At 38.5% G+C, this 21,073-nt stretch overlaps 1 protein-coding gene across 4 annotated transcripts in view; it reads left to right on the top strand.

The window, feature by feature from the left end:
- The first annotated feature begins 1,616 nt into the window (after nucleotides 1-1,616).
- Nucleotides 1,617-21,073, top strand: part of LOC144632793 (uncharacterized) — a 33,529-nt gene continuing 14,072 nt past the window's right edge. The window contains exons 1-28 of one of the 4 annotated variants that reach the window (XM_078491522.1): nucleotides 1,617-4,622; nucleotides 4,805-4,948; nucleotides 7,562-7,746; nucleotides 8,443-8,546; nucleotides 8,826-8,917; nucleotides 9,449-9,512; nucleotides 10,094-10,192; nucleotides 10,557-10,663; nucleotides 11,163-11,301; nucleotides 11,813-11,931; nucleotides 12,473-12,565; nucleotides 12,851-12,907; nucleotides 13,251-13,421; nucleotides 13,896-14,202; nucleotides 14,703-14,755; nucleotides 15,032-15,237; nucleotides 15,597-15,717; nucleotides 16,216-16,352; nucleotides 16,526-16,607; nucleotides 16,727-16,786; nucleotides 17,319-17,432; nucleotides 17,866-17,946; nucleotides 18,331-18,459; nucleotides 18,672-18,794; nucleotides 18,916-19,002; nucleotides 19,126-19,206; nucleotides 19,444-19,508; nucleotides 20,445-20,535. In XM_078491522.1, the coding sequence (XP_078347648.1) occupies nucleotides 4,440-4,622; nucleotides 4,805-4,948; nucleotides 7,562-7,746; nucleotides 8,443-8,546; nucleotides 8,826-8,917; nucleotides 9,449-9,512; nucleotides 10,094-10,192; nucleotides 10,557-10,663; nucleotides 11,163-11,301; nucleotides 11,813-11,931; nucleotides 12,473-12,565; nucleotides 12,851-12,907; nucleotides 13,251-13,421; nucleotides 13,896-14,202; nucleotides 14,703-14,755; nucleotides 15,032-15,237; nucleotides 15,597-15,717; nucleotides 16,216-16,352; nucleotides 16,526-16,607; nucleotides 16,727-16,786; nucleotides 17,319-17,432; nucleotides 17,866-17,946; nucleotides 18,331-18,459; nucleotides 18,672-18,794; nucleotides 18,916-19,002; nucleotides 19,126-19,206; nucleotides 19,444-19,508; nucleotides 20,445-20,535 (3,294 nt within the window). In that variant the 5' untranslated portion in view covers nucleotides 1,617-4,439. Of the gene's footprint in view, nucleotides 4,623-4,804; nucleotides 4,949-7,561; nucleotides 7,747-8,442; nucleotides 8,547-8,821; nucleotides 8,918-9,448; nucleotides 9,513-10,093; nucleotides 10,193-10,556; nucleotides 10,664-11,162; nucleotides 11,302-11,812; nucleotides 11,932-12,472; nucleotides 12,566-12,850; nucleotides 12,908-13,250; nucleotides 13,422-13,895; nucleotides 14,203-14,702; nucleotides 14,756-15,031; nucleotides 15,238-15,596; nucleotides 15,718-16,215; nucleotides 16,353-16,525; nucleotides 16,608-16,726; nucleotides 16,787-17,318; nucleotides 17,433-17,865; nucleotides 17,947-18,330; nucleotides 18,460-18,671; nucleotides 18,795-18,915; nucleotides 19,003-19,125; nucleotides 19,207-19,443; nucleotides 19,509-20,444; nucleotides 20,536-21,073 lie in introns of all 4 variants that reach the window. The other 3 variants (XM_078491521.1, XM_078491524.1, XM_078491523.1) reach the window with 3 other exon arrangements.

Raw genomic sequence — 21,073 nt, 5'->3', positions numbered from 1 at the left:
CGGGGGATGTCATGTTAATCTTGCAACCTTCGTGGACAGAACAACTCAGTGGATTCTAGCATGGTACGTATTTAGATAAATCCATAAACTTTTCTTGTTCTCTTGAGGTAAGTTTATGAAAATTCTATTAACATTTTCAGTTTCTGCGCGAGATCTGCACAGACAGGTTTTGGGGCACATGACCGATGGTAACAAAATAACGTTTTGACTGTGAAATGGGAATGGGGTCGGTAACTGACACCATACAAACAGTTTGACTTACAAATTGCCTTTCGTCTAATTCATCATTTAAACTGAAAGCGGAGAAGAAAAAAAGAACAAAAAAACTAGACTCTCTTAACTTTTCTGTTATTGTCTGAGGTGTTAAAAATAAGAAATGGCCTCCTGACAGTTTTAGGTAACGCCGGACTGAAAGGCCCTTAGTAGTTAATAGTCACGTCATGGCTTGTCATCGAGTTTGTATGTGCTAGTAAAAGTGACTGATAAACTGTACTTCAAAACGTGGTGCACGGTGAAAATGAGGTGCGAAGGTGCTTTCCAGCCAGATACTGCCAAAAGCATACAGTGACAAGGGTAAATAATATTTAATTTTTCTCTTTACGATTGATTAGTAGTTCAGCAGGACGAGCGGCACAAGCACCGAGCTTGAACTTGATGAAAAGTCTGATCGACTAAAATAATTGCCAACAGACACCGCCAGGGCGGGCTGTCGGCGCGCGTGTTGGCGGTCTCCGGCTTTCTTTTGGGTGTGCCCCATTTTGGTTGTTTTTCTCTGTTCCCTCTCTCCTCCTCTGGCTGCTCCACGCGCTCCGTTTCGTGTCATTCTCCCCTCCGTCGTCCGCGTCCCGCCTGGCGCGGCCACTTAGCGCGGTCGGGTGCTTCCTGTGGGTGTGTCTGTGCGCCTCGCCCCGCATCCCACCTCACCTTCTCCGCTCCCCCCCGCCCCCCCTTCTCCGGCCCCTCCCTGCTCCCGCTCCCCCCCGCCCCCCCCCTCTCTCTCGTTCTCGGGTCGTCGGGGGTGTGTTCCCCCAGGGGGACCATCAGAGGTGGGTCCGTGAGGAGGGAGTCAGGGGGGGGGGCGTGTGGGGGGTAGTGGATGGGGGGGGGTGGTCAGGGGGGGGTGTCACTCTCAGACGTGACTGTGATCATACTGAAATATACATAATGGATGTTGATTATGTGGGTTACGTTAAGTCACCGAAACTACTCATAACTTAACGGCCTGACTTTCTAACAGGGTTTTTAAACTGTACAGCACATTTTATATCATTTTACAGTTTTGTTACTCAATCCATCGGATTAGTATTATTGTATTTTGATGCCGTAAAAAATAAAGAGGTTTTTCTCGTGTCTCTTTTCGAGAATTTTTTTTCGCCCTGATGTATTTTTCACGATCCCGGCGGCAAAATAAAGAGGTAATTTCCCACAAAAACATCTTTTACTGTAAAAAATTCTACATCAGCTCTTTTCTTCAAAGCAAAACGTTTGACTTAGAAACGCAGTACAAAAGAATATTTAAACTGTGATTTTCCTGGGAAAAAAAGCGTGTAATCCATTGAAGACCATAAAAGTGCACCATTTTAAGGGCACGCTGTCGTAATCTATGCCATATTTTATCTTTGTCCATTTTCTGAGATTGGTGGGTGTTATTCTTGTAAGTACAGCATGAATCTCGATTAACTATCAAAGGCTATTTTTGCACAGTTGGGAATCGCAACATTTGATTTCATCTAGAGAATGTAAATATTTTCCGAAGCGTAAAAGAATAGATCCCGAAAATTGGCCAATTCCACCACACGTACCGCTATGCATTTCGGGCTATGTGGGACGCGAACGCGAGTTTGACCTCAAACCAGGCTATCCATATCTTGGATCGCCTCAGATAGTACATTGCCCTAGTACTCCTGGCCCTGGTTGTTTGTAGGGTGGATAACGCTATCCACTGGATAAACCACTTTTCAGTGTTAATAAAACCAGTGATCGATCACCATCCACTGGAAAGTGATTTATCCGGTGGATAGTGTAATCCACCTTTTGAACAACTGGGGCTGTAGTGGCCCTCTAAAATTCTTTACAATAAAATATAAAAATACACTAGAATACGAAGAGGTCCGGGTTCGAGCATTGGCTGGGGGTTTAGGACTCATGTGCTGTTTTCTATGACAATTTCTCTCTATGGGCACTGGCAAATTGTCAGGGCAACCTGATAAAATGCTGAGGGAGGGGTGGGTTGACCTGCAAGGGACTATTCCATCCCAGGAGGAATACGTTGCAATTCACCGAGTCGCTGTGTGAACCTTCTAGATCCTTCGACCACAGACTTAGCTTTACCTAATAAAGTGCAATACATGATATGCAAAATGTCGCTTGCTTGCGAGGGAGGGAAATAATGCGTGACGAGAAGAAGGACCTACTGCACCCTGACCTGTAACAGTTTAAAATACCTGATGATTTCGCGATCTTGACTGTGAATGGTTTAACTGATGCAAGTCTAATTTTCTGTTTAAAATAAAAACAACAGAGGGAATCTCCTAACATTAGACTGCTAAAGATTTTGTTCAATCAGCTCAGTTGTCTTTTCCACATCTAAAAGAAAATACTTTCGACTGCAAAACTTCGACTTTAACACCACTTGTCTTCAGTGGCACTATGGTTTACTAGTACCACGTAGCAAGGTGTTGCTAAAACGAACATACATGTAATTTGACAGACAAAATATTTTATTTTCCGTGACTAATGAAGTTGTGAAATGACAGAAAACAACAGAAAAATTGTTATCGTTTTGGTCCCAGCAGATTGCAGCATTCATAGCTATGAATTCAAGATATTATCAGTTAAGTAATGCAGTAATGAGCTCAAGTTTATCTGGATGGAAAATAAGCTTTTCATGAGTGTTTAGGACCTGTTTGTTCTTCCTAGAGTCCTTAGCAATGATATTGCTCGTCTGTGGTCGCGTTGTAAAAGTGAAATGATTTGTTATAGTTTACAGTTCTTAAAGTGTTTTTAAAAAGTTGTTATTACTTGCACGCTCGATCAACCAGCAACGAACCGGAAATAGGTACTTGAGTAAGAAACATTTTGTTACAGAGATTTTAGATCAGCAAAGTTGCTTGCAAGTTGTTTGCAACTTCCTGAAACTTTGAAAAGGGAGACAGTCGATAGTCAGACCAACAAAGACATCCTTTCCTTGTCCTTTCGGTAGCTTTCACGCTGATATCAATCTGGGTGACGAAGTAATTAGACCAAAACAAGTTCATCGAACCGAACCAATGCTACTCCCCACTCACCCCTACACGGTAGATTTCTGACCTGTAAATCTGCGCGTGGTTTTTCAAACAAAAAACCCGCATTTTAGCTTTTCACCGTTTTACCTATAATTAAGCAACGAAAAGAAAGAAGCTGCGTTAACAAATAGTTGTAAATAATAAAATAATGGCACAATCGTCGTTAACAGCTTTGAACTGCGCAGTGGTTTATTAGTAGAGAAGGCCCCCTGGGAATATCCGTACATAGCATGCATGAAATGTCTGACTACACTTGATCACCGACTCCCAATCTCCGATAGGGTTGCACTTCTGTTCCATAAGAAATTCATTCAAGCACTTTTGAAACGCATTCTTGTAGAACGGATGGCATCTGAAAACTAAAATCTGTGTTAGACAATGGACGATTTCGCCGTTTTTGACATAGATTTAGTGAACGGTAAAACACATGATTGTTGATAGTAACGCGGTGGCAAAAAGTTGTGGGTTGTCTGTTCATTGATAAAAGACTCGAACGTAATGGATGCAAATAAGTCAATGTCTGTGTTTGATTGTGGTTTGTTGCATTGTTTAGCGGTGAAACAGCTTTCTCGTGAATGGAAGGATTTAACGGATATTTCAAGAAGGAAAGCTTAGTAACGTGACAGGGTCTGACGTGAACAACGTACATTCCGTACATAGAACAACTTCCTGAGCTGTCCAACAGAATTTGGGGTCACATAAAATCGAAAAAGCACTAAAGAACTGCTTTGATTGGTCGACCGTGTAATTAGGTGTGGTATTTTTAAAAGGCTCACAATGATGTTTGGAATTCAATGCTAAAAGCGAGAAGAAAGGTCATTAAACCGTGACAAAACAAAGCAATAAGGTTCATTATTCTCTTGAGGGACAATGCGCTAAGTGATCAATGCACCAATCACGGAACGTTGACGTCTTCAAATAGGATACCAGCGCGTCAGTCAGTGTTGGGAGTTGGCCGACCGGTTGACATTTTATAATCCGGTGACTCCGTGATTAGTCCGGCTTTGAGTAACCGGCTCGTGATTGTTGCGGGCGCACTCTGGCTGAGTTACTAGCGTGAGCGGTCTACTGGGCAGTGATAGTGCATCTGTGGAACGCTTCTGGTAGTATTGTCGGGCTGTGTTCTTTACTGATCGAACAGCCAACGTAAGCAACATGGAAATGGAAGATCCCGTGGCATTTTTGCGAGTTTCCGACAAACTCGCCAGGTTGGAAGAGAGCAAGTCTTTCGAGAGCAAGAAATGGATCTGGATTCAAGACAAGAAGGAATGCTTCAAGGCCGCAGAAGTGAAAAGCTCCAAGGGAGACGTGTATGTTGTAGAAACAAACGACGGACAGGTATATTTCTACTTATATGTTCTTCCATATAAAAATTTCAGCGGATCTGAGTGATCTTTGTGTAGATCACACGAACAGAATCCTCGCTAGCAAATGTTATTACACTGGACTAGTACTGTAACATATGTTGTCTGCTCTGTTTTTCTTACCTCCGCTTATATATAAATGCTCTTTTCTTCTAGGAACTTGAAGTCAACAAGAATGACACCGAGCAAATGAACCCGCCGAAATTCGAAAAGGCAGAGGACATGGCCAACTTAACATACCTGAATGAAGCCAGCGTTTTGCACAATCTCAAACAGCGCTACTTTGCAGGACTCATATACGTAAGTGCTTACTGTAACTTCAAAACAAAACATCCAAATTAGTTTTAGAAGATGGGTTGAGAAGATTACTTTTGCAGCAAACGCTTACGTTTGGATTATCTGTTCTGATTGTCACGTAATTATGAACATGCATCCGTGTGCAGTTTATGTGAAATCCGAGAAATCATGAATATTTATTTTTCTGCATTCCTTTGTCATCTGTGGAAGGGGTTTTCTCTGGGATACCAGTAGGACTGTTATACAGATTTGATTTCGTGTTTTCGTGTGTTACTCGTCATCCCTGGCGTGAAACACGGATTGTGTACAGTCGCTATGTCAACAGATGTTCGAGTTGTGTGAAAACGCTACCTTCCAGCCGGCTAATGATTTGCACGAAAGTCTAGGGTCGAGCGAGGTATTTATAGCATGCAAATCCAGCCAACGAGAAACTGTTTTCAGTTTTCGTGCAATCAAAGAAATGCACATCGCTTTGAAATCGACAACAGTTGCAACTTACTTGAAAAACATCGCTTGCAATTGATGTATTTCTCCCCAGTTGATTTTTGGGCTTAATAACAAACGATTCGTATTCCAAAGGGCTTTGTTTGGAACAATAACAATGTCATATTGGGTTGGCAGCCGGGAGAGGTAAAACAAAAAAAAAAGCTGTTTCTTGCCGGTGTTTTGTTCGCTCGCGAGTTGGGTGTGTTTATGTAGCTCAATTGTTATTAGTCTGTCGTACAAGCTGGTTTTAAATTAATCTCCACGACCAAACTTTTCAAACGTCAACTTGAGAAATAATTGAACAGATTTGTGAATTATTTAGATTAGTTCGTGGAATAAGTGTCTCCTTGATTGAAGCATGGTGAAAATTGATTTCAATAGCGGCGAGTGTTCGTGATCAATGAAAGAGCTTTTAAATGGATGTAAACAGTAAGGGGGTCGCGATCGTGTATTCAAATAACATGGATCAAGCACAGCGATTTGTGATTGTAAATGGAAGACTGCATGCTTACTGGCTCTCGCTGTGTTCCCTGTAGTTAATGAGTTATTAACTCTGGGACGACCCTGTAAAACAAAAGTACTTGAAATTCGTAATCTGCTTTGAAACATGTCTCTCCAGTAGTGGATATCGCTTTACAAGTCTTCTAAAATTTGAGCTGTGTCGATTCTGAAGGTTTCTCTCGCCTCCTTGTTCAATGTATCGAAAACATAAATTTACTTCGAATTGATCAATTTAAAATAAAGATCATGAAACTATTCCAACCTTTAATTAAGAAATTGACCTGTTCACCTAGGGCTTTCTTCTAAAGGATAGGGTGTGAATATTTTTACCATATATGGTCACATGTGGAATGAAAGGCGTAGGCTCTAGCTCTAAACACAAACCTCAAAAGTTTAAGTGGTGAAAATTGTAATAGCTGTTGAAACTATCTGCTGAATAAAACCCTTGGTCAACTTCATTTTCATATCTTTGTGGACATAATAAGCTACAAACATTCTTGAAAATGTCTCGTTCTTTCGTTTGCCCAAGTTCTTGGGTAAACTTTCACCAGATCTCTTGCTCAACCTTGAAAGATGTGTCAACAAAGCCAAGTCAACTGGTTGATCAGATAGGAAATGCAAAACACAATGAAATTAATACTTTCAGGAAAGCTGTTAATAATTTCTTCAAAGCAGAGAGAAATTGAAGGTTAAAATTTGATGAGCGACCTTATAATCTCAACAAATTTTTTGTCAAAATTGGAAATATGCACCCCTTTTGAGGACAAGGTGTTTAACCTCAACCCAGGTTTTATCAAGTACCTCTTTAATTTTTGAAAATAAAACCCTTATCATGTAACTTCAGACTTCCTTTAAAACATATCAGTATAATGTCTCATATTTTTATCCAGTAATTATTTTCTTTTACATTATTATTACAGTTATTCATCATTAATTGATTTGCTAAGGATAGGATCATATCTTTTAACAATAAACTTTTTAACACCTGTATTTTGTTCAGTAAACTAATGAATATTTATAAAACCTCTAATCAAATTATATTTGAAATCATATGCAGTTATGTAGCTTTCCCATGACAACAAAATTCTCTTGAAAAAGCTTCAACTACTTTGGTCAGGGATCAAGAGTTAAAAAAAAATATTTATTTTCTGTGTATTTAACATCATTATGCCTTGCTGGGACAAATGATTACAGATAATCTGGTATTTTATTTACTTTATTTGTGATAGGATTATAGCAAATCTTATGGATTATTGGAGGCATTTTGGGGATTAAAGGATTTTTCTAAATACTGATAAATGCTGTGGTACTCCTTACAATTTTGATTTCTAACAAGTCTTAGGAAGCCCTAAAAACTTAGTTTGTTATTGTTTTAAGGCTGGCAATTAAACCCATCTATTAAACAAAATCTCCACACTATTATTTTCAGAAATGTATATAGGCCAGTAAGGAGAATTTATGTTTGGACAGTTTCTTAAGAATCCCTGAATACTTATTTTGCTATAATTTTATGGCTACCAATTAACCCATCTATTGAACAAAATCTCCCAACTATTACTATCAGAAATGCATAGAGGCCAGTAAGGAGAATTTGTATGTTGACAGTTTTTTTTGTTATTCTATTTGCAGACATACTCAGGTCTTTTCTGTGTAGCTGTCAATCCTTACAGAAGACTCCCCATATACACCGAGAAGATCGTCTTTGCATACAGGGGAAAACGCCGACCTGAGATGCCTCCTCATATCTTCTCCATTTGTGACAATGCCTATCATGATATGTTGCAAGATCGTGAGAATCAGTCTATGCTGATTACGTGAGTAAAATGACAGATTTTTTTTAGCACATTTAATGAGATGTTTGTTACTGTGAGAGGGGAGTGACAATAACCTAGTGGCTTCCTCCTATGGATAATGCCCAGGTAGTGTGGGCCACTTTGGCCCGAGTACAGACTAGGACACTGGTATTAAGGGTCCTCTGTCATGTTCTGTGATTTGGTCCCAAGACTGTTTTAATGAGTTTTACATGAAGTGGGTTTAAGCAATTGTTTACATTCAAATGGTGTGATTTACCTCACAAATTGTTATACATTCTGACTAAAGAATGGTTATCGTTATGAGTAAAGCAAGACCTTTGGAGTTGTAACAAACTGTATAATGGCAATTTACCGAGAAAGAGGGAACGTTTGCAGCAGATCAGAAAGTCATTCTGAGAGTGGAAATATTGACATAATTTTATATTAACACACGCCTCATTTGACAGTTAAAACTTCATTTGAAAGGACATTTTCTTCTGAACATTATAATATGTGGTTTATGGTCACAGATTAAAAGTAGGAAAAGATTTTGATGTAATCATGTTTTGTATATGTGTGTTTGTCCACTAAATGTCTGTTGGGAAATTTGGCATTTAAAGAGTTGTTCTTCTTTCAAGACAAGAGAGAAGTGGTGAATCTAGCTTATTACTCAGTATAAACTGTTATAGTAACAATTTGTTTTGTTGCAATTGTCAGTGGTGAGTCTGGTGCTGGAAAGACTGAGAACACCAAGAAGGTTATCCAGTACTTGGCCCATGTGTCTGGACAGACAAAGCCTGGAGACCACAAACAAGAGGCAAGTTTCAATCATTTCCTAGTTAGACTCGGATATAAAATTCTGCTGGAAGAATTTTGCGCATAATTCACTACTTCCAGTAGCAGGAAATTGTCAAAATCTGTAGTTAGTTTTCTTGCATTGCATTAAATATGTACTCTGAGTAATATTAATGAAGCTAAGATACATAATTGTATAAATAATTATGGTGCAGCTACAGTGTAAAAAATATTTTTGAACAATTTTTGGCATAACTTTTCAGAGTTTACATTGTTGCATACTTTTCATTTCTAACATTAGGGAGGTACTCTTGAAGATCAGGTTGTTCAAGCCAATCCAATTCTTGAGGCTTATGGTAATGCCAAAACCATCAGAAACAACAACTCCTCCAGATTTGTGAGTATTAATAATAAAATAAATTATCAGGATACATGTGCATGTGACAAATCCATGAAAGACTTATAATCCCCTTGGCTCAAGAAGGATGCCTGCTCTCTTTTGCATGTCTAGACCCTCCCTGGTAAATTCTCCTTCTGTACATGTGTTTTGTACTAATGTGCGGCATGCTTTGTCAAAGCACTGCTGGTTCTTGTTATCAAATCAAATACTAGTGCAAATATTTGTATAATAATTTTGCAACGTAACTGCAGTGATAAAAACTGCAGGCTTAGTCTATTCTTAGCCATTTACTGCTACTTGTTCCCCAGACTGATATCATATGTCTGTCTGATATAGGCTCTTTGATCTATTTACTGAATGTACAGTACAGTGTAATTCCCTAATCGTGGTATTTCAAGTTCTTTTTATTGATAATTCCAAGCTGCCTTAAATGGAAAAAAATATGTGTAATTACATGCATGACATGATTTTATACAACTAGTTAATACATAATTTATTCTCCAAAAATGTTTGTTTTTTTAACTATAGGGAAAATTCATTCGCTGCCACTTTGGACCTCAAGGGAAACTTGCAGGAGCTGACATTGAGTCTTGTAAGATTTTCCTTTCTGTTTTGTGGCAATTTATCTGGTTTATTTAATTTAGCCATCAATTTTGTTACAAGCGAATATTAACGTTAAAAGCCGACGTTTCGGCGTCATCGTGACACCATTCTCAAGGCAAAGTGAATAAATAATGCGATATCAGTTTCTAGCTTAATTATGCTTTAAGAAATCAATTTTGTTACAGTTTTAAAATTAATCTGCAGGATTTATAATGTCACATTTAAAAAAAAAACTGAAAAAGAGAACTTTAAAAAGTGTATTTTATTTAGACCAAAATAAATATTTGGTTTAACCTATGATTGACAAGCATCCCATCTAGGGGTGTAGCAGTACTCAGTGAATAATGACCTTGTCCAATTCTCGCCCTCTCTCTGGCACACAAGGAGCTCACTTTGACTAGCTCAGGAGAGCTAGTGATCTAATACCAGTCAGAAGCTGCAGTTAACGATAGTATTATTGAACCAGCTGGCTCTTTTCATTCCTAATGTAGGATCAGAAGAGACCTTACCTCACCCTTTATCTTATACCCCAAAATAGCTTATCGTTTTTACATTCATTTCTTTAATCAGACTTGCTTGAAAAGTCCCGTGTAGTCAACCAACTGGAGGGTGAAAGAAACTATCACATTTTCTATCAGCTGTTGTATGGTGCTTCAAAGGATCTGCAGGGTTTGTTGCATTTATTTCCCTTTGAGATATTGGCTAATGTTTTTATACTTAATAAATTTAAGAATAAATAAAGTTTATCAACCCTCCAAGTTTATTTTTTTCCTTAGTGGCCATTTGGCCACTGACTGCTCAAGGTTGGTCGCCAGTGAAGAATTTTAATCGCTAAATTAAGCTTGCCAGGCTGGCAACTTTGGTTCCCATTTAGTCGCCAGCTCCAAAATTTTAGTCGCCACCTAAAAACAGCAACTCTCCAAAAGAAGCGATAAAAAAGTGCTGCTAAATCTGAAAGTTATGTGGGTCGTAACTTTCAGAACTTAACGGTATACTGGTAATTGATAAATTATAAAAATTGTTTTCTATGCAGCAAAACTTCTCCTCGATTCAACCAAATCAGGGGATTATGAGTTCCTCAAGAAAGGTTCTGAAAAAGCTGATGGAATCAATGATGTTGAAGAGTTTGAAATTACTGAGGTCAGTAAAATTAGCACATTTACACGTCCTTAAACCCTGAACTTGGTTGATCAACCAATTTCGAGTAAATATGGCAATGCTGCGAATAGCAAGTTTTAGTATTGAAAGTGTTACACTATTCTTTATTGCAGCAACTATTCAACCATTTAAATTTAACATTTTATACCTTGAAAGAAAAATAAGAGCTGAGGTAGACCCAAAGAATTTCCCTGAAAAAATAAATAGATTATTTAAAAAAAAAATAGATTTAAAAGATCCATTAGGGTAACTACAAATATACAACTTCAATTATACAATTTTATTAAGGAATAGGTAGGAAGCTAAACATGCTAAGAAAGTGCTTGAGACCATTGTTGAACAGTTTTATTTTTTCAGCTTCAGCCACAGAGCTTGGTAAATTGTTCTACTCATGCACAAGAGTACTTAAATTCCACTGCTGAGAAAACTTACTGTAACATAATCAGTGCAAGCTGTACATTGACTTTTTTTTTTTCATCAGAATGCTGCCAAGACACTGGGTTTTGCTGAAGAAGAGAAGATGGGCATGTACAAAGTATGTGCCTCTTGTCTTCACTGGGGTAATGCCAAGTTCAAACAAAGGCCCAGAGAAGAGCAGGCAGAGGTGGCAGATCCAAAAGGTGTGTGTCAAATTTTCCTAACTGTTTGCTAGCAATTTTACTTCCATAACTGTGTTTCCCTCTCCATGCACCTGTTTGAAACTAAGGCTACGCTTACACAGGACCGGACTGGAACCGTTCGTACCGGACTGGACCGGATCGGCTTCTGTTTACGTGGAAGTGTTTGGAACCGATCCAGGTGTTTACACGCGACCGTTCTGGACCGGACCGGAATGGATCCATAACTGGACTTGCAAAATAGCAGGTCCAGTTTTGGATACATTCCGGACCGGTTCAAGAACGGTCCCGTGTAAACAGAAGGCCTATCCGGTCCGAAAATCGGACTGGATCCGTTTGGAATCGGTCCCGTGTAAACATAGCCTAATAGTCAGTTTGGGTGAATACAACTGAGAACTTACTATAATACAGTTCAAAATGTGAATCCTCAAACTGGAACTGTTCTAGACCATAGTTCCCTAAAAAAATTTCAGTTTCTCACTTTATTTGCTTTCCTCTTGTATACCGTGCCAAGATTTGGACAAAGTGTCATTCTTGTTGGCAATTTCACAAACGGACTTTGGAAAGTCCATTGTTAAACCAAGAATCAAAGTTGGCCGTGAGTTTGTGAACCAGGGACGAAACCTTCAACAGGTAAAAAGCTTATTAATGTATTACCACCTTATGTAAACTGACTGCAATATTTAAAGTACATGTACAGTCAAACCTAGTATGTGTGCACACTGTTGGGACCATATACAGAAGGTTTCGTCACAGGGTAGGTGAGGTAATGTTTCTTAGAGAACTGAAGACTGAGAAAGTGTAACTTTCCTACTCTGCTAAGGTTTTCTTGGTTGCCTGTTGTGTTTATTATATATTTTCATGGGATAGTAAAAAGTAATTGCATGGAATGACTATAAAAAAGACTCAACTAATGAGATATTCCAGCCGTATAAGTGTTCACAATTTTGTATTCACATTTTCTCAAAGTTAATTTACTTAATTGCTCTCCTACTTATTATCAGTTATTTCAAATAAAGGTTTGCTGAATGCTGATAGCATTAATTTGATAATTTCACCAGGCAGTAGTCTTGTTGCTGCAGTTTACTAAAACTTGAGAACTTTGCATTTTCTATTGGGAACTGCTCATTTCAGTCCAAGAGTGACTTTACTTTTTTATCCTTGTACAATTTAGGTTCAATACTCCATTGGTGCCCTCAGCAAGGCCATCTATGAGAGGATGTTTCTGTGGCTTGTTGAGAGAATAAACAAAACTCTAGAAACCAAGGTAGGAACATATTGGAATAAATCTTTTCCTACTAGCATTCAGTTGACCTGCATATCAATCACAGTTTCTGCAGCTGTAAACATTCAGCCTTGCAAAGGTTATTAACAATTATTACAATTAATCTTGGTTAATTTATTTTAGAAGAGACTGTCAAAGAACTGTAATTTTGCATTGAAGGCATGGGCTTAATCTTCTCGTCAGATTTGTAAATTACACGCAATGTGATTAAACTCAACATAATTTTTCATTCATATAACAAATTGTACTCTGTAATAATGCTTTCAGGAAAGACGTGCCTTCTTCATTGGGGTGCTTGACATTGCTGGTTTTGAGATCTTCAAGGTGAGTCAAATAATTTAAAATACCAAGAAGAACCTGAAGTCTTTAAACTCATATTGATTCTGCATGTATTTGGTTGCAACATGTATTAGGGGTGGTGAATGGTCTTCAAAAAATGCATGTCTCGCAAAATTTTAGCCAAAATTCAGGGGTCTCGTCGTCTCAAATTTTTCTTTGACACCTTCTCGGAGTCTGATTTCTTTTGCAAGGCTAATAAGGTCTCGGGCTCGCAGAAAAAAATATCAGTCTCACATTTACCATTCGACACCCCTTGTATTTTTCCTGAGTATCCAATTAACATTGTACTAATGGCTTTTGTTTTAACTTATATCATTTTTCTCTTCAGTTCAACACATTTGAGCAACTGTGCATCAATTTGACAAATGAGAAACTTCAGCAGTTCTTTAACCACCACATGTTCATTCTGGAGCAAGAAGAATACAAACGTGAGGGCATTGAGTGGGACTTCATTAACTTTGGTCTGGACTTGCTTCCAACTATTGAGCTTATTGAGAAGGTAAAGTTAATCAACCATATAATCTAATTACATTATGTTTGCACTTTTGTTGGACACTGACAGATTTGATCTGCAAGCTTGCCTGGAGATTTGTGCCAAAAATATCATAGACAAAGAGTAGTGTAGCAACAAGCCAAGCCAAACATATCATGAACATCCCAAACCATCAGGATGTTTGTTTCCTTAAATCAGGAATGACATTTACATTTATCAATGAATTCTCTTTGAGGGGTGGTGAATGGTCAAAAAATGCAGGAGTCTCGTCGTCTCAAATTTTTCTTTGATGCCTTCTCGGAGTCTCGACTTCTTTTGCAAGGCTAAAAAGGTTTCGGGCACGCAGAAAAGATATCAGTCTCGCCGTCTCGCATTTACCATTTGACGCCCCTTCTTTGAGCTTGGAGCATTTTTCTAGTCAAACCCTAAATGCAAGACAATAATTGCCACACTAATAAATCCTGTTGTGTTTCAATTCAGCCCATGGGAGTGTTTGCCATTCTAGAAGAAGAATGCATTGTGCCAAAGGCGACTGACATGACCTTCTTGCAAAAGATGAACAACAACCATGATGGAAAACATCCAAAGTATTCCAAACCCAAAATCTCTGGCAAGACTGCCTGCAACCATCACTTTGAAGTTGCTCACTATGCCGGCACAGTAGGTTACAATGTTGAAGGCTGGTTGGATAAGAACAAGGATCCCATCAATGAAGCTGTAGCAGGACTGTTTGCCAAGTCCACAGATCCATTTGTTGCCCATCTCTTCAAGGATTATGCCAGTGAATGTAAGAGCTACTGTCAAGAGCTACTGTCAATCCTATTTTATGTACATGTAGTGTTATGTTTGTTTCTCAATAGTTTCATCAAGTGGTAATTTTACAAAAATAATTTAATTGTCAAATTTGTACTTTGGCACTCTTTAAAGGAAAGGGCAGGGACTTTAGAGTTACTAAACATGCTAAAGAGGTGCTGATGTACTGTACATGTAGTGGTGCAGACCAGATGTTAAGTGTATACAGTTGAATCCTAAATTTCTTGAAAGTCCGAGGGAAATGAAAATTAGTTTGAGAAACAGGAAGTTCAAGGAATCGGGGGTTAAAATTGCATCAGCATTCAGCTGTGTCTAGCAAATCCAAGGAGGAATGACTTTTGGTTCAGGTTATTGAGAGGTTAAAGAAATCAAGTGTTTGAGAAATTAAGATTCCACTTTAATTGTGAAATATTACTTAGGATGAAGGCTGTCATTCTTATCTATACTAATTCAGTAATCTTCTCATTCTGACAGCTCATGCAAGAGGCAAAGGAGGCAGTTTCATGACTGTCAGTAACAAACACAAGGTATGAATCAAATCATGTTACCCATTATCCTACATGTGACCAAGTTGGAACATACTATGGTGGATCCTTCAATTTAACAAACCTCTATAAAAGTATATAACAAAATCCTCGGTATAACAAATTATATTTTTTGCCAGACACTTGTACAGCTTCAATTCATTTGATAATTTATATACTATTTTAACACCATTCCAAAACCCTAAAAAGTATTTTTTTGTGATAATAAAGTAGAGCAGAAATCACTCCTTTAATTTACCAACACGTAACACTGTTTAGGAACAACTGGGTCGTCTGATGGACACACTGTACAGCACATGCCCTCATTTTGTGCGCTGCATTGTCCCAAATGAACACAAGAAAGCTGGAGTGATCGAGTCTACGCTGGTGTTACATCAACTGAGATGCAATGGTGTGCTGGAAGGTATCCGTATCTGCCGAAAGGGATTCCCCAACAGAGTGCCTTTCAACGAATTCCGACAGAGGTAAGAATAAAAACACAGAAAGTAAAGCTATTTAATGTACAGTCAAAAATCAGGGGTGGATCTAGGGGAGGGGCCCAGGATGCCGGCCCCCTCCTTATTTTTGGTAAAAGACTTTTTTTTAATAATGACTACTCCCGCTAAAATTTTTTAGGTGTACACACCCACAAAAAAGCCCCCTTATTTCAAGGTCTGGATCTGCCCCTGAAGTTTATACTCTGTATGTTTGTGTTTTGATCTTGGTTATGTTTGGGTATGTAAGGGAGCTGTAGTGGCCCAGTGGCTATTATCTTGGACTCTTGGTTGAGAGGTGCAAAATCAAACTCTAGCCAGGGAAGTCAAGATTCAACACTCATTTTTAGATATCAGATCCTGGCACCAACAGCTGTCTCTGGTGGATTTATGGATGGCAAGAAAGCTTGTGAGAAGCTTTTGGACGCCATGCAGTTGGAGAAGGCATCTTACAGGGTTGGAACAAGCAAGGTAATGGACATTGATCTGTAGCATTATTAAACAATACTAAAAAATGCAATAGTTTGTGGAGATACTGCCAGACATTTTAAAACCATACTGTCAGTCGTGATAGATATAACAGAGTTTTTACACACCTAAGGAGACCTTGAAAGAGTTTAATAAGAAAAATTAAAAGTAATGTTAATCGACGTATCGATGTATCCAACATCATTTTCAAGATTAAGCTCCTTTAACAAGCAACTGACCATTCGATCTTTTAAATTTAATGGGTTTTTTTAAATTATTTGTTTCTAATGAATAACAAAGTATCTCAAATGGTGAAAAGGTAGAGGCAACCCTGGTATTTCCTCATGAAATTATGATTGTTGTCATTTATAAAAGCAATATGTTATATGTCTTTCAAAAATTGGATTTAGGTTATTGAAAGTTCTTGAGAAGTCCTTGAATTTCTTAGGAACATTGACAGTAGAAGTACACCAAGTTCCTAACATCATGTATTTATAAAAGGTATTCTTCCGTGCTGGCGTCTTGGGAGAACTGGAAGACATGAGGGATGAGAGGCTAGCCAAAATCATCTCCATGTTCCAAGCTTACTGCAAAGGCTATCTTATGCGCAAAGAATATCGCAAGATGTGTGACCAGAGGTATGACCCTTAAAATAATTTATATAATTGTAAATTTATGCCTTTATAGTGTTTAAAACACCTCTAGATGAGGTGAATTGAAAGGTATCACCCTTTGAAGAGTTAACTATTGTCAACATACCAGTTTGCTCGGCTTGTGTACAAAGTTGTAAAATTTATCACTTTTCTTGTAGAATTGGAATTGCTGTCATCCAACGCAACGTCAGGAAGTATCTGTTCCTGAGGAACTGGTCTTGGTGGAGACTGTACACAAAGGTAAAGCAATTTCATCATTAAAACCAAAGACAATTAAGGTAGTAAGCTTAAATAGATTTGAGCTATGTCCGTGTTTCACACTTGGTTGACACATTACTTTTTGCTGTTTGCGTTACCAGGTCAAACCCCTGCTGAACATTGCTCGTGCTGACGAAGAAATGAGGGAAAAAGCAGAAGAGGTAATTCACTAAATCTAAAACTTACAGGTCCGATTAAACGAGAGCAAACTCAGAGCAAATATTCGAGTCAAACCAGGAGGGAAAAATGCAATAGTTAAAAAAAACTCGACGCCAAGTTATGCAGCGCGGCTGCCAAGCGCGGGAAAAGTGCGCGCCAAATCACAGTTGGTCTTGGTCTTGTTTCTGATTGGCTGAGACTGCAGCGCGGGTTCGAAGCGCGGGAAAGTTGAGATCGTAAACAAATAAAACACAAGATTTTTCCAAACGCAACGGAAAAGCTTTATGAAACTGGAATCGGGGGCTACTTATAAAATAATATTTTGTTTTAAATTGAGTCAGTAATAAAAATTTTGGTTTGTTGTAATGTAAGCCACCCATTTGACCCATACAAATAAAATATCACTCACATCGCTGATGACAAATAAAGTTGTTTGAACAAACTGAAACCTGAACTGAATTCAAACACTCGTAAATGCTCTCAGAGATAAAAAATGCAAGCTGATCTCCTTTATGTTATCTTTCTGTTATTCAGCTCAAGAAGGTGCAAGAACGATTTGCAAAGGAAGAAGAACTCAGAAAAGAACTGGAGGACAAGCTCACTAAACTCATGGAGGAGAAGAACGAACTGTTCCAGAGTCTTCAAAGTGTACGTTCATAACAAAAACCACTGCGTTTACTTAATTGCAAGTGTTCCTTCATTGACATCTTTATAACGGGAGGCAGATGGCTGCCTGACAAATGAAGACTTGCAGACTTACACTCCGGTTAACCTGAATACATGTAACACTCCGGCTAGCCTGTTAATGGTTAGCTCTCAATAATAACATATTCTAGTCTGTAGTCTACAAATCTCTACAGTCTGCAAATGTCAGACACCAGGCCAGGGGATACTCGAAACAAATATATTGCGAAATTAGTAGTAATATATTAAGTAACAAAAACGGTGTGTCACGTTTTTCAAATTAAATAATAGTAAAATAGTAATAGTAAAAAAAAAGAAAATGATAGACCAATGGACATTTTTTTTTATGCACTTTCAAATTGTCAGATCAGTAATGAAAATCCTATTTTGAACACAGGAGCAAGATGCTTGTGCAGATGCAGAGGACAGAGCGTCTCAACTGGCGAAAGAAAAAGAAAAGCTTGAAGATCAAGTCAAGGTAAGAAGAAACGAAATTTTTTTATCAATATTGTTTTTTTTTTTTTACTGTCAGTTGCAGTTTCTCGATGGTTTGTTTAGTTTGAAACATTCCCAAGCGCGAAACAGATAATTGGAAATCGGATCAGTTAGGTTAAAAAAAACAACGTTTAACTCAGAAATGTTTTTGGATTGTATCAGAAGTAAACTTAACCTTTGCTCTTTACTGTTTGTGGGCGTTGGATAAGCGCTTTCCATCAAATATTTTTTAGTTGTACTCTTGTTTATTTTTATTGATTCTGAAAAAAATCCAGCCTTTAGGTCACAGTAGCACTCATTAGTTTTATATATAAGCTAACTTATAAAAGTAGAATCGTGACTCGCTTAATTAACTCTTTCTCGATAGGACCTCTCTGAACAACTCGACGATGAAGAAGAAAGCAGTGCGGAGATGACCGAAGCAAAGAAGAAATTGGAAGCAGAAATCAACGACCTCAAACAAGACGTAGAAGACTTAGAAACCGCTCTTAAAAAGGTAGGTCATAGTATATATTACAAGAAAACAACACAAAACGCCAGGATAAGTGCGTCTGTATTAATTTTTTGTTTGAGTTTTGTATTTATCAGGAAAGAAGTTCCATGTTTGTTACTTTTGTAAATGTTATGATAGCAGATACCCGGCAGGCCTATCAGTGTTGTGTTGTCAACTGAGAGGTAACCCAGCCTTGATTCGTCTTTGTTTTACAGGCCGAACAAGACATTGCGGGCAGAGAAAAGAACGCTGAACAACTTCAGGACGAACTCGCTGCTCAAGATGAATCGATCACTAAATTATCAAAAGAGAAAAAAGCACTCGAGGAAGCGAAGCAGGTGAGATACATCGTTATCACTGGCGTCTTTTAAGGAGCTTTGTTACACGATGATAGATTGAGCCACTAATGAGAGGTGAAGGTTTCAACTGATTTGTGTCTTGACTAATTTGTTGTAACAGGAGCTCGAGGATCAACTGCAGGAAGAGGAAGACAAGGTCAACCACCTCAATAAAGTGAAATCCAAACTTGAACAACAAATCGACGAGGTAAGGTTCTCACGCAATTGACATCATCATACAAATTCGAAAAATTCGTTCATTTTTAATTTTATTAATTTAGAGGTGAATTATCTTTTTAACTCCCGAGTATTTGTTGTCATTGTATTGCAGACAGTAGATCAGTGGGAAAGAGAGAAAAAAGCTCGTGCAGATGTCGAAAAAGTTAAAAGGAAAATCGAAGGTGACCTTAAGGTAAGGTGTCTAAAACGTTGCGCGTAGAAGCATTACGCGCAATGAGCCAGCATTTCCCTCGCGCGAGGCCCTCGCAACTCGCGCCCTATACTAGCGCGGCAGCCGACAACACTACACGAGGCTGCTGATAAAGTTTTTTTTGGGCCAGGAAAATGTCACAAAGGGCTTTTAAATTTAACAGCTACTGAAAATTGTCCATGTAAAGTTGACGTTTTTGTGTTGCTTTGTGTACACTAGATGACACAAGACAATCTGGAGGATGTAAAGGGCGAAAAAGCGCGCCTGGAAGACGACTTGCGAAGGTAAACTGCGCTAGCATGCTAGAGCAGTTTTCAATTGAGTGTCGTAAAACCTAAACCAAAGTAATTACTCTCGCCAATCACAAAGGACACGGACAATCCAGTGAACCAATAAAAACTCGAAGCAAATACATGTAGTTGGCAGGAAGCGCGGGAAAACGTGCGCGAGCGAGTCACGATTGGTTTTGGGTTTACTCCTGATTGGCTGAGAAAGTGGCGCGAGAATGTTAAGCCAATCACTAAGCGTAGTAGTGCAAAACCAAAGCAAACGCAAATTACTTTCGACACTCAAGTGAAAACCGCTCTAACTTAGGATAGTATAGAATAACCGACAAATAGTTTCAGTTCTCAATTGGTTATTTTTCGCCCATTGGCTTTGTTCAGGAACGAAGTTTTGTCCACTTGCAAATACCGTACAATTCCGGTTATAAGCCCTGGGCTTATACAACTTCGTAAGGGTTTTTGAGTGGGCTAATAAGCGGAGGGGCTTATATTCGGGAGGGCTTATAAGCGGAAGGAAAAAAACGTTTCGAAACGAGCCTCGGGAGTGTTGATCGAAATACGTTTTTAAGTTAAAAACGCACAAAAAAGCCACATTTAGCCCTGTTAAGTACTGTCATCCGGTAGAGGGGGGCTTATATCCGGGGAGGGCTTATAACCGGATGTATTTTTTTGTTTCCAGGTTGATGGGCCTATAAGCGGGGGGGGGGGGGGGGGGGCTTATAACCGGAATTTTACGGTATGCTTTCTAAGAGCTACTGTTGTGTTTTCACTTCATTTAGTTTTCAAATGTTTTCAACTGTCAACTTTCCACTTGTGTAAGGATTAAAAAAATTGTTGTAAAAATGATTGAAATCTAAATAAAAAAAAAAGAAGGCTGTATATGTATGAAAGGTTCTTCACTTTTGTCATTCTTGAGCATGTCATTTTCTTCCACAGGAAAGAGCAAGAATTGAACGAAAGCAATGGCAATAACGAAAACCTTCTAGCACAAATCGAGTCACTAAAGAAGAAAATCAGAGAGTTAGAGGTACGGGGAAAATACTAATTAACTGAGAGAGGGTGGTAATGGGCGGTCTAAAACACGTTTCACGAGAAAAAAAGGCCACTTAACTTTTCACTCAAAATAAAATACCCTTTTCACGAAAGCAAGGTAAAAAATGAGCGAAACACTTCTTTGATTATTAACTGGAAGTTGATAAAAGTAAATACCCGTAACGAAAAGTTGCAGTTTCGAATTAAGCTAGCACGCAAACGGAGACGGATTTCATTTTGTTTTAGAGCCCAAAGGATTAACTGAGAGAGGGTGGTAATGGGCGGTCTAAAACACGTTTCACGAGAAAAAAAGGCCACTTAACTTTTCACTCAAAATAAAATACCCTTTTCACGAAAGCAAGGTAAAAAATGAGCGAAACACTTCTTTGATTATTAACTGGAAGTTGATAAAAGTAAATACCCGTAACGAAAAGTTGCAGTTTCGAATTAAGCTAGCACGCAAACGGAGACGGATTTCATTTTGTTTTAGAGCCCAAAGGATTAACTGAGAGAGGGTGGTAATGGGCGGTCTA

The sequence above is a fragment of the Oculina patagonica genome, chromosome 12 (assembly GCF_052425735.1).
Source record: "Oculina patagonica isolate OP01 chromosome 12, crgOcupat, whole genome shotgun sequence".
NCBI lineage: Eukaryota > Metazoa > Cnidaria > Anthozoa > Scleractinia > Oculinidae > Oculina > Oculina patagonica.
Note: the sequence above shows the minus strand (reverse complement) of the source record. Positions and strands in the feature narration are given on the sequence as shown.